The 13,172-nt window shown below is 38.9% G+C and overlaps 1 protein-coding gene across 3 annotated transcripts in view; it reads left to right on the top strand.

Annotated features, from left to right (window-relative positions):
- PCDH11X (protocadherin 11 X-linked) overlaps positions 1-6,390 on the top strand; it is a 431,181-nt gene extending 424,791 nt beyond the window's left edge. For 2 of the 3 annotated variants that reach the window (XM_071442168.1, XM_071442166.1), the window contains one exon: positions 1,746-6,390. In XM_071442168.1, coding sequence (XP_071298269.1) covers positions 1,746-2,137 — 392 coding nt within the window. In that variant the 3' untranslated portion in view covers positions 2,138-6,390. The remainder of the gene's footprint in view (positions 1-1,745) is intronic. The other variant, XM_071442169.1, reaches the window with a different exon arrangement.
- Positions 6,391-13,172: the final 6,782 nt, after the last annotated feature.

Raw genomic sequence — 13,172 nt, 5'->3', positions numbered from 1 at the left:
GTGTTTGTGCTCTGCAGCTTTACACAGACTCCAACATGCAAAATATTTGTTAAAACAGAAATGCAGCATCTGTTTAAACATAAAGCTCAGAGGGTGGGAGGCTCCTACTCAGCACTCTCACTGCTATAAGGAATTTTTGTGGCATTCCTTCCCCAGTGCTTATGAGCCAGAATCTGATTTTAAATGCTATTTTCATTAAGACAGATATTAAAAATATGCATGTATCATTCATTGGGAAGTTTTCTAAAGAAAGCACAAGGAAATATCCAATCAGATATTCTTCTGCACTTCTGATGTATTTAACCATGTACACAGGAAGAGAATAAAAAATTAACACTTGCAATATTAGAACTATTTTGAGGAATCATGTGCAGAAATTTAATTCCATTAATTTTTAATTTACCTACCATGACAAAGCCACAATTTAAATGAAACAGATCCAGAATATTTATGTATTACATAAATAAACATCTTTCAGATTTAGTAGTTTACTTTGCCTTTGAACAAATGAAAATTTCTATAATCCTTTTTCAAGGGCACAAACCTTGCATCTGCTGAAGAAATCTGCTTTGATTACTTGAAAAATATAGAGGTTACATCTTCTTTTGCTAGTACTCTTTGATTTTTCAAGGTGTCCAGTATTGAATGCATGGAGAAATCAATTTTCTTTAAAATAGCTGTTACACTCTTTCATTCTTATAACTCTTGAGTGCATCTTTGAGGCCAATGGACCATCTTTGGCTAGTGCCCAATTTAGGAGTTTTTACCTTAAGCAAAGGAAAACAATAAAAAAGTCCAAGAGAACATTAAAAAAATTAAGAGAACATTAAAAAAATAAAAAGCTTTTTTTTTTTCTTTCAAGTAGTTCTATGCAAATATCTAAAGTAATGCCGTTAATTTTTTATAGTTTTTAGCTTTATTACAGAAATGAAAATTGTAAGGAGTGAAAATATTATTTTAGGTAAATGACTAGTCCAGAGGACATGGACAAGTTGTGCCAGGGGAGGTTTAGATTGGACATTAGGAAAAAATTTCTTCACTGAAGAGGTCAGCAAGCATTGGAAGAGACTGCTTAGGGAGGTGTGGGATCCTGGGGGTGTTCAAGAAGCATGTGGATGTGGCACTTGGGGGTTGTTTCAGTGGTGAACGGGGTGGTGCTGGGTCAATGGTTTAACTCACGGGTCTGAGAATTGTTTTCCAACCTGAGCAGCTGTATGAGCTAGAAAATCAAGTGTATAAGGGCTTATTACAAAGCTTTAATGATGGTGTGACAACACTGTGGGCCCCAACATCTGAACCTCCATAGAAGGTCTACACTTGGAGGCCTTTTCCTCCCAAAATGTGGCCATCATTGTAGGGCAGGGATTGTTTAGTTGAGGAGGCCTTTTCCTCCCAAACTACGGCCATCATTGTAGGATGGGAATTGCTTTGTTGAGGAGGCCTTTTCCTCCCAAACTGCGGCCATCATTGTAGGATGGGAATTGCTTTGCTGAGGAGGCCTTTTCCTCCCAAAATGGGAGGATGGGATGGAATTCCCATTGTTGTAGGATGGGGATTGCTTTGTTGAGGAGTCCTCCTCCCCAGCCGTGACCATCATTGTAGGACAGGCATTGCTTTATTGAGGAGGCCTTTTCCTCCCCAGCTGTGGCCATCACTGTAGGACGGGGATTGCTTTGCTGACCTTGATTCCTTCTGTGTGTCTGTCCACTCCCCTGATGGTGTCTTGTGTTTTTCCACCCTCCCAGCTATCGAAGTGAACCTGCAGAAAGCTCTGGCCGAAGCCTCTGAGAACTGCACGCAGGAGTGCCTCATCCTCGGCCACTCCGACAACTGCTGGATGCCGTCGGCGCTGACGCAGTTCCAGCAGCCCAACCCCTCCTTGCCATCGTTTGGCTTCCAGCAAGGCTGGGGCCGGGGGGCCAGGCCCGAGGGACGCCACACTCTCGGGAGGCCCCTGCCAAAGGACGACAGTGACAAAGGCCAGGCAGGGCCCAGGCCCCAGTTCTACAACACCTGCGAAAGACATTGCGCCGCCGAGGATCCCGTCAAGGTCATCCCCCTGGCAAACTTCGCCGCCTCCCACCCGGCGCCGGGGGCTGGCAGCAGCACCACGTTTATACACGAGCACCAGCTGTGAATGCAGATGTGACAAATCCCCAATTTCAGGCTTTAAGTGTGACTGTGGATGGTCACGGCCTAGTGCCGCTCCTTGGGCGCGTACAAACTCGTTAGGCTTGTGAATATTTGTGTATATAGAATCCTAAAGCTGAAAGAGAAAATCTAAATCCTTAGGACCTGGTTGAAAGGTGTTTACTTGGTAAAATCCAGAAAATGGGGAAGAGAACCCACAACCCAGAAACAATCAGAAGAAGAACAAAATCCTGTTCATTTTCTTACATGGGCCATGTAGTGCAAATATCTGCCAGCAGTTCTTTCTCCCTTTGAAGGCAATTCCTTAGTACAGTTTGGGGAATATTGCAGTCTAAAAATAGCTTACTCAAATTTTTCTTTGTTGTTATAATTTATAGCATATTCATAGATTTCATCTTCCATTTGCTTAGAGATCAAGTGAGCAATTTCTCATTTGATTGCTTGACATAATAGAATTAATAAGATCCTAAAATCTAATTCTTCAGAAGGATGGTATATCTTCCCACCAAAATTTATCTTTTTTATAATTAAGAAGGAGAATGTACGTGACAACTGATTTTTATTTTAATTTTTATTGGCTCAATGTACAGGTATCTATTCTCTGAAAGAATGCAATAGATGAAATAGAAAGCTCTCAACTAGGCTTTTCTGTGTGAAATAAACAACGTGACAATGAGAGGATATCCAAGATCAAAACTGGAAACAAATAAGAAATAATTTTTTTTAATTTCCAAGATTTTCCTTTCTATAATAATTCAAGGAACAATATTATACTTATTATGTTTTTTAAGCCATAAGTCTATTTCTCTCTTTTTTTTTTTCCTTTTTTTCGTCTTGCAGAGCTTGCTTGGCTACTGTTCCTGTTAGTTGAAAATTACATGGGCACTGCTGAAAACAGTAGGAAGTGGGGTAGTTGTTTTTGGCTGATGTGATGTCATGGCAGCAAGCTACCGGTGTTTTAAAGAATATTTAATAGTGATGTGTACGGCTTTTTTTACAGCTCTATTCACCTATTGTAAGTATCCAGTAGAAGTTTAACTTCATCACAAACCTGTTAGATTAAGAAGTATTTGTCATTGTGGATTAGTTGTTAGAGAATGACTGATAGTGCTCAGCAAAGAAAGAAGGAACTAGGTAATGGAAGTTGGATTAATAGAAACAAACCCTAATCATATTATTTGAAAAACTCTCAAGGTGATTCTCTTTAAAGAGGAAGGATTTTTTTCAGTGTTCTCTGTACTGGAGAATATATTCTCTTGGTAAATTCCACAGTGGATGAAAAGGAGTTTCCTTTCTTAGATGAACAAAACCATATTTTCTCTAGTATTTCCTTCTAGTACTTTGTTGGTCTTTAGCCATTTCATCATTTGCAGTATGTACATACCAAGAAATTTTTCCTTTAAGAAAATGCATAACTTTTTTGTTTTATTGCTACATGAAGTGAGACAATCGAAGCTGTATGGAGGGGAAAAACAGTGTGTGAATATTTCCTATGGGTAGAACTCTATGTAGGCTTCATAATGTAACTTAAATCTGTAATTTATAAACAAAACTGTGTGTAAAAATGCTGTAATATTAGCTGCTTGTAAAATTTACAGAAGTTCGAGTTGTTGAGGGTTTCCAATGAATGCTAAAAGAGCTTCTCTTATGTGCCCAGCAGGTATAAGTAGCTTTATATATTGCTGTCCCCACTGTAAATCTATTCAAACCACATTTAGATTTTATGTGCAAAATATTAAAAAAAAAAAAAAAAGCTTCACTTTTAACCTACTGATAGGGTTTAATTAATGGACATCAGATTATCTAATGGTGTACTTCCTTTGCTTTCTTTTTCTTTTTTTTTTTAAGTAGTTTTCAATAATGTTTAGAAAAGATATGGCACACTGGCTTCCAGTTGCATGTAAATCCTGGAAAAAAAATCACAATCCTTTGGGTACTGACACATCTCATTTCCAATTCTGAGACAATTAAAAAATTGACAAATTAATTCACACCTAATGTATACAAAGCCCTTTGTTTGCTTTGGAGACATCAGGAGGAGAGAATTTGGCAGTTATTTTCAGGGATATGCAAAAAATGAGCTTATCTGTAGTTTACACAGATTTACCAAACATCCTAATTGTGTAAATTTAGAATAATGCTGACAGTAATTCCTCCTATTGAAAGCAGAGGTTTTTAGTTTTTAGTACAGATGCTGCTATACCAAATGTTTACAGAATTGGCAGCTCAATTGGAAAACTCTCCTTTTTTTATTTTTCTTGTTTTTTTCACCTGCAACAGTTCTTTCAGGGATGAAAATTGTAACTGAAATTTCCTGGCAAATAATTCGTTTCTACAATTTTAGGATTTTTATAGGAAAAGGTGAAGGACCCAGAACTAATGGGGTTTTTTTCATTGATAGGGGAAAAAAAGCCCAGCAAACTTCACTTAATTTAAATATTTGGGGGTTACTTTGCTTTTTTCCCTAAGATAGAGAAGCACTTAACCCTGCCCCTTCCTTTGAAAACAAGCAAACAAAAACCCAAAGAAACACCCAAACCAAACAACAATAAAAAATTAACTTAAACACAAAACATTATGACAATGAGTCTGATTATAAATATTAAACATTATATCCATGGAAATGTGTTTGATACTCTAAAATGCAGTCAACAAGATACAGAACAATTAGTTGTAAATACACATTCTATCAGGAGATAAATTGTTCCCTCATTTTTATATATTATAGCTCCAATATATAAAAATACACTTTTCTGAGTAGCATGTCAGTATCCAGAGGAACAATGTTACTAGAGACTCGTTACACATCTTGCCATATATATAAATAATTTATCTAGTACATAGACTGTATATTTTTGTGTATTTTTTTTTCCTTTTTTAGTCATTTAACTTATTTTATCTTACTCGTGTGAATTTGTGGAGAAAACAATTCTATATACAATATACAGTACAATGCTAGTTACATGATTAGATTTGTTCCATACTGTGTAACAATAAAGGAAAACCTTTGCCTTCAAAGTGATGTGTCACACGGTCGAGCCCAGATTATTCCCCCTCCAAACTCATGCTCGTTGCACTCCTGAGTATTGCAAGAAGGATTATTTCCATATTGCAAAGCAGTCAATGCTAAAATAAGAAACAAACAAACAACAAAAAAATGCTAAAAGAAAGACCCGAGTCAAAGTGTTTGAAGTAAGAGATGCTGTTTCTTTGTTTTCCTGAGCTGTGCTGCGTTCTGAAGCGTAACTTAATTCTAAAGAATAATTGAGCAGCGTGCCCGGCCAGGCAGAGCCTGCAGAGCACCTGCTCTGGGCTGGGAGCTGGCTGCATGCAGGTCATTTAGCTAATTAGCATGGCAATGAGCCCGTGCTAATAGGACCTGGGGGTTTCTGAACGGCAGCTCCACACAGGTCGGTGCTGTGGTGCCCAGCCCAGCCTTGGCATCCCTGCCCCTGGCCCTGATGGGGTTTCCATCAGAGAAGGGAATTTGGCTCTGTGGTGCCCAGCCCAGCCTTGGCATCCCTGCCCCTGGCCCTGATGGGGTTTCCATCAGAGAAGGGAATTTGGCTCTGTGGTGCCCTGAGCAAGCTGCAATCCATGGGGAGCCCAAAGCCACCACTATTCCCCTGCTCCCAGCAGGGTCCAGCCCAAGGCAGAGCCTGAATATTTCCACTGGTAATGCTTGATTGGCCCAAGGTTGTTGGAGTCAAGCTGAGGTTTTAAGTTGGAAAATTTAAGCTAGGCTTTATTTGATTTCTCATGTTTTCCTTTTGCAGGTTGAATACCGACCCCTAATCAATGAGAAGCAATTAAAAGATCACACTGCAGTTTACTACCCTGATTTAGCTGGGTAAATAAAAGGGAAGGAATTGGTTTGTGCAGACACAAAGTAAAGTTGAAGGCAAAGATTTTATTTGGTATACATAGGAAAATTGTGTATAACTTATGTTATCCCTAGTGAAGAAAGAGATTGACGATTTCTTGTAAATATTTGAGTTTGTATTTCTGGGAAATCTCCCTGCTCTGTGGCATACTACAGGATCTGAGAGTGAGCAGTGTATGTCTGTGTATTGAAACAGCCCTAACCACACTCTACAAACCATGCAGCTGGACACCATATACTACAGCCCAGCAGCATTTAAAGTCCAGTCAATTTGCAGTAGTTCTATTTCAGGTTTCTGTACAGCATGTTGTCTTGTTAATTACAATGCTTATTAATAAACTAGATCCACGAAAGCAGTTTTCTCCTTTGCGCTGTTTTCTTTGGGTTTCTGAAACATGAGTTGTTTAAAAGTACTCCCCCAGCTACGCTTTTCTCCCATTTTCAAGTGGGAGCTTTCCGAATTTCCTTTTACTAGGAAGCCCCAAACTGTCAGAAAGTCAAGAAAATTTAACTTTATTTGCAGTTGCTTCAGCACCTGAGTAGAAGACTTCTGGTAAGCAACAAAAATATTCACACAATATGTACAGCAATTGAGCTGTATGTGCTCAGAAATATCTTCCATTTCTGTGCCATTTCTCTTTGTACCAAGCTCCCCCTTTGCACTATGCCTCTGATACATTTACTTATAGAAAATCACTATGAGCTGGAGGCAGGAGTGTTTATGGTGTTTGCTGTGTTAGAAAAGAAGCTATTTCTAATTGAGAGAACATGGTTAATGAGTTGTTGTTGAGCTAAAGGGATTATCCTCTCACCATGAATGTGATATAAAGAAATAACCATCAAACGAGGAACTAATGAAAACACATTTTATGCATTTTTCTATCTTATTTTAGTCCATATTTAAAGAGCAGCTCTTGTTGGCCTGACAATAAGGCAGTAATATCTTATTCTTTGATGCAGTTATGGCTTTTATGTCTGCAGGCCCCTTTCAAGCAGGACAATATTATTTATTTTGGCATCAGAACTGTGCACAAGTAGATTCCCTTACAGCCAATAACTGCTGACACATCAGTTGCTAGACTAGATAACATATTTAACCTCCAAATTAAGAGAATGGATGAAAATGTATGGAGATGAAGGGTTTTCCCAGTTTGGATGAAGCTGGCAATATTTTGCAGGGCCACCTCAAGAGGCGAGGGAAATGTGGAATTTCAGAGATCTGGCCAAACAAGAACAGAGCAAGGCAGAATCTGTAGCACCTGAAGTGCATAATTTTGTCACTGTTGTCACTGCGGAGCTGCAGGGGAATTGCAGAATTGTGCTCCCGTGGTTCTGCTGCCCTCCCTGCTCTGGCAAGGTGCAAACTCCTGAATCCCAGGGATTTGCTGGCCAGCCCTACAAAATGCAACATTTCCACCAAAGCGTTCAGAAAACACCTCTTGCCTGTAGGAAGGGCTTCAGCTCCTGCAAGGTAATTTGTGCTGAGGTAAGGCCTTCCTGGAACATGCACATGGATTTGTTTAAAACAGAACATTTGTTTGAGATAGAACATTTGTTTCCCAGCAGCAGGCACTTTTGGAGATGTGCTGCCCATGTGATATTTTAGCATTTCTGTCTTTTCCCCAGTTTTTTTTCCAGGTGTGGCCCTAGGGCTGAGCTGCAGCTGGAGCAGCCCCGAGTCTGCTCCTCCTCAGAAGTGCCAAGCAGAAGAGGAAAGGAGCAAAAAGGGGCTTCCTGCAGCAGCTAGAAAACAGCTCTCCTCCTCTGAGTGGTCATGAAAGTCACATTTTAAGAAGGTACTTGTGGACTCTACTTCCAAATAAGCCTTTCTCCAAGATGTATCCTTTGTGTCCTGGGCCTGGCTGCATTCCTGTTCCAGTATGAAAACATGGCATGTCTGCTAACTGCAGTGAGACTGATAATGTATTTCCACTTTTATTTTTATTATTTTCATGATTTAGATTTCTTTTATTCGTGCTAATTTAATGCTTAAAGCTAAAGCTCTAACAGTAGATGTGTTTAGGATGTCACAGTTTGGTCTTAGTATTTAATTCAGAGCAGAAATTAAAATCTGTGGCTCCATGCATTCTGCTTTTCACTATGGAATTGCTGCTTCTCTTTTTTTTCTCTTTTCTCCACCTTTTTCCTCTTTCTCTGTGAGTTTTACAGCTTTTTAGCAATAAACTACAAAATGGCTCCATATCTATTTTAATAAGGTCTTTTAAGGAAAAACTAATTAAGAAATGACACTTAAATTATTTTTACTTTTAACTTTAATAACTAATTAATCATGTCTCGTAATGTGGACTTTTTTGTCTAATTATACAGTACTACTCAGACCTGTGAAGAAGAAGGTGAAGAAGAAGGACTAACTACTGTTTTAAAACCTCTATCTCAGCTTTATATACATTACTATATTCTAAAACCTTAAAGTTTTCCAGTACCTAATATTTCCCACTCTTTTTCTCCACCAGGATTAATTCTCTGTTTCTAAAAGGGAAGTTACTGAGCACATCCATCCCAGGGACAGATGAATGAGGTGCCTGGGAGCTCTGTGCTGGGTTTTAACCCATAGCTGTAAGCCACCAGCTGTGATGTGTTCTAGAGCAGATGAGGAGGATGTGCAAAGAAAAAAAGAGCATTTCATAAGGCACTGAAATGAAGTTATTCATTGGAGCTGCAGATGTTGTGCATGTAGTAAAAGAGTTGATTAACATAATGAGATTAAACTAAGAGAAATTGCTTTTAACCTGTGCTTAGCTTGAGTTGTTGTTTAGTTACCAGAGATGATAAAAGGCTGTACCCAAAAGCTTGTCTAAACTTTCCAAATTTCAGCTGTTCTGGAAAGGATGTGAAGTTTTTCTTCTCTGCTGTGTAGATCAAGCTCCTGTGTACAGAGGGAAGTTAAAATCAGTCTGAAAAATGAAGTGATTATAAGAGGGGTGAGTAGGTGGGAAGAAAGGTGAATAGTTTGAATATTTTTGGGGAAAAAAGACACAGGAAAGGAAAAAAATGAACATTTTTTCCAGCTAACAGGTACACTGAGATGCACTGGGCTGTCTGCAGTGAAATGCTAATTTTATCCATTAGCATTTTATAGATATGTAAAATTTTTGGTTTGCATAGAAATATCTGTTAAAATCAATATAATCAAGATCTGTAATGACAAAGGAGACCTACTTGGAATACTTTGAGGCCTCCTTAAGAAGGCTCTTTCCCCAGGAAATCTTACAGGCTCATTTCTAGAAAATATAAAGGGACTCTTGCTGTTGCTGTGCAAAAGCAAATGCTTTGAAGTGATTGGAACTGGAGAGACCAGAATGGAGCAGAATGGTTTAAAAACTGAAATCTGATGAAAAAAAAAGAAAGATACATGTAAGTGTAAACACTCCAAATATAATTACCATTGTTTTCAGAGCTCATCTTTGAATGAGAGACAAATGTCAGCACTGGGTATCACGTTAATTTCTGCACATAATCTAAAAATATTCTCCATCCTATGGAGGCGTGCACGGAGTCAGAGCTTCCTGTCTTGGCAGATCCGAGCTGATGTTTGTTTGTTTTAATTGCAGCAGAGACATTTAGCACCGTGCCTGCCTGGTAATGTAGGAAATGGAATGCAGGGCCTTGACATCTGAAAAGTAAAAACCGTCTGAGCTGACTCGTAAAAATGATGCCGGGGAAATTGGCAAAGAAAACAAGTCTGTGAAATTCTAAACAAGCGTTTTAAAGGCAGGAAAAAAGGATCTAAAGGGTCACATTTGCAGCTTATGTGCTGCAGATAATGTGCTGCACAGCTCCTTTGCTATAAAGCAAAATTGTCACCGTGAGGCAGGGGAAGATTGAGCCTTTTTGTTAGCTGGAGTCACTCTCCTGCAATGATTGCACACAATCAATCTACTTGGGTTTTTAAATGCTTCTTATCAGATTTCAGCCTATTGACTCAAAAATGTGTTCCTTGTCAGTGTAAAACTACTGAATATTAAAGGAAAGATAAAATTTTCCAACCTCAAAGCTGTCACTTCAGTCTACAAAAGGCAGTTATTGAAGCCTATTACTGTTTTGGCAGTGCTTGTCTGAAATTCCCTCAAAATATGCCACTAAAATTCAAAGAAAGGACTAAAAAACACTAATATTGAAGATTTATGCTGTAAAATTTGAGTAAATTTGCATATAAATGACTCATTGAATATAAGAGATGTAATGAAAATTCAGGAATCTTAATGTTTACTCTATGTAGAACAGCTGATGTGAGTACCTGAATCTAATTACAGTGAAAGGAAATCTACCCAGCAGGCTGAATACAAACAAAAAAAAGAAATAAATACACATTTGCCTATTACATACTGGGAGAAAAAAAATCTGTGTACTTTTAATTAGACACAATAGCCAAGGATTGCTACATCATCTGTAATTTTAGGGAGCTTTTTTGTCCAAGTTCACTGTCTGAATAATCTCTAAGCTAAGAGGAAAAGGAACGTGCAGGGGAAATTCTTTTACTTGGGGAATTTCAGACCCTCCTCATGCTCACCTGAGAGAAGAGAGAAAAAGGAAAAAAAAAGAGGAGAGAAGCTGGAAAAAAAGATGTCTTCCTTTTAGATGGCTAAAACCAGGGAGCCCAAACCCAGCATTTGCACAGAAATTTCCATTCTAGCTATGAAAAGGAGTGTGGGGAGTGAGTACCAAACCTGGGAAGCCCAAGCCCTGGTGTCCCACCCTCTCAGGAGGGTTTGCCTGCCAGGATGCACCTGGGTGTGGTTTGTGCTCCTGCCAAACCACAGGGGTGCAAGAGGCTGGCATTTGATGTGTGCAAGAGAAATCCAAAGAGTTGGATTTGTGCTAAAGCCAACCTGGAAATTTTTTTTTGTTTGTTTTTTGTGGTTTTTTTGGTGTTTTTTTTTGTTGTTGGTTTTTTTTTTTTTTTTTTTTTTTTTTTGTTGTTGTTGTTGGTTTTTTTGGTTTTTTTTTGTTTTCTGTGACAAGTTTTGGTTAACTGGCACAAGAGGTCCCATGGTGGGGAGCAGGATCTGGTTAAGAAGCTGAGTGCAGCTGCTGGGCTGCCACCTCCTGTTGGAACCATAGATGCTGAGAATTTTCGACTTTCTGTGGTTTTAGGGGCAGACCCTCAAGAAAACACTGCATTTAACCTGAAGCCACAGAGAAAACTTCCAAAATTGAATGATAGAACTGAGATTATGGGGGTGTAGTTTGAATAGAAGTGTGTCATATTATGTACTAGAAAGCTTCAAGTTTAAGGTTTTAGAATATAGTAATATGTATAAGGCTGAGATGGAAGATTCAAAACAGTAGTTAGTCCTTCTTCACCTTCTTCTTCATAGGTTTCAGTATTGTGTAATTAGAAAGAAAAGTCCAAATTACGAGTAATTCATTACTAAGTTAAAAGTAAAAATAATTTAAGTGTCATTTCATTATTAAATAGCTTTTCCTTAAAAGACCTTTTAAAAATAGATAGGGAGCCATTTTGTAGCTCATTGCTAAAATACTGTAAAACTCCCAGCTTATATGAGTATAATATAGCTAAGAAATAATAAATATATAAGTCCAAACATGAAATACCATCTTGGACACTTTCAATCCCAACCCTAACAGAGACGACTTCCCTTTCTTCAGCCCTTTGCTCAATGCTGTGCTAGCACATCACTCTCTAGTCTGCTGGAAAGCCAGCTGTGCTTAGGCATGTGCACAGAGGAACCAAACAAAAACATTAAATAATCTTTCTCTTTGTGCAGGGGAAGCATCAAGAGGGAGAAAGAAATCTGCAAGAAGTGTTGTCATAATGCAGGGAAATTGTTAAATTAAATGTCATGTCTCTTCATGACAAAAAGAAGGCTCTTCTGAAATGGAAAAATGTATTTTTATGAGTTTACCTGTTTGCTAACTGCTTAAATTTGAGCTCCCTGTGGCTGCAGGAAGGAATGAAAAGCGTTATTATCTCAATGAAGTTGCTTTCCCACAGCGTCATTTGTCACCCAGGTCACAGAGAGGAGGAGCCCTTCACTGAGGAGCTCGTGCTGGACCAAGCCAGGTGGTGTCACCAACCCTCCTGTGCCTGGGAATCTCCTGGAATGCCAGCATCCACATGCACAGCAGCACAGCTCTGCCACTGCCATTTGCAACAGGAGAAGTTCTAAACTCTGGTTTGCCATTAAATGGTTTTGATGTCCAGCAGCTCCTTCTGGGCACGTCCCAAACTCCTTCTCAATGGCGTTTCCCAAGTTTACTCGGGCAAAGTCTGCACCATTAAGTTTTAACATTTTTTTAACCAATTATTAATTAATTCTTTTCTGGACTGTGTCAACCCTGCCTGTTCTCCACATGGCCAGGAAGGAGCTGCCAAAGCCGGTGGCTCCAGAGCAGCTGCTTTGTCCAACGTCTCTGTCTCACATGCTGCAGCACGTGGCACTAAAATTAGGATTTGCTGCCAGATTTGGCAAATTTCTGCTTCCCAGAAAGGATCTCAGCTCATGAGATTGCCAGGAACAACTATTAGATAAGGTCATATTTGGCTGCAGTTGGCAAAAACTTAATTAAAGTGATTCCAGCTGTAGTTATACCAGGGGTGGGGAGCTCGTGGCAGATTTGTGAGGATTTTAGTCTGAAAAAGCTCTTTAGTAGCCAATTCTTCAAGGATATAAGACCTGAGATGCAAGTTTAAGATGGGCAATATGTACAGGCAGTAAAAATGTGGGTGTTGGTGTGAAGGAAATAATGTCAGAGTTGCCTTTGCCTGGTTCTCAGCTCAGCTGGACATAAATATGCACAGTAAAGTAAATGTGCACTCTGTATTTTTTATGTCTCTAAATCATTTTCCCTCAACTTTACTCCTTGTATCATAAACCTTTTTAACTACCCCAAAATTTTCTTACTGTGAGTTATTGAACTTCTAAAGGAATTTTCCCCAAACCTTTCGTTGCTCAGCCATAGTTACCTTCACAGACCAGGTGTGACATGAAAATATCATAAAAACAGATATAAATTCAAGGAACTTCTTCTTGTGATTTTAGTGCAGAAAGTTCATATCCAGAGTAGGAAAATTATTCTTTTATACAGCTACATTACACTTCTTACCTGGAAGTGCAGGTACTTGATGAAGTTCCATATTCATATTGTATTTCAT

Source organism: Agelaius tricolor, unplaced genomic scaffold (assembly GCF_023055355.1).
Source record: "Agelaius tricolor isolate 1412-34295 unplaced genomic scaffold, bAgeTri1.0.p SCAF_17, whole genome shotgun sequence".
NCBI classification, from domain to species: Eukaryota; Metazoa; Chordata; class Aves; order Passeriformes; family Icteridae; genus Agelaius; species Agelaius tricolor.
The sequence above is the reverse complement of the archived record's forward strand: the minus strand, read 5'-3'. Positions and strand labels throughout refer to the sequence as shown.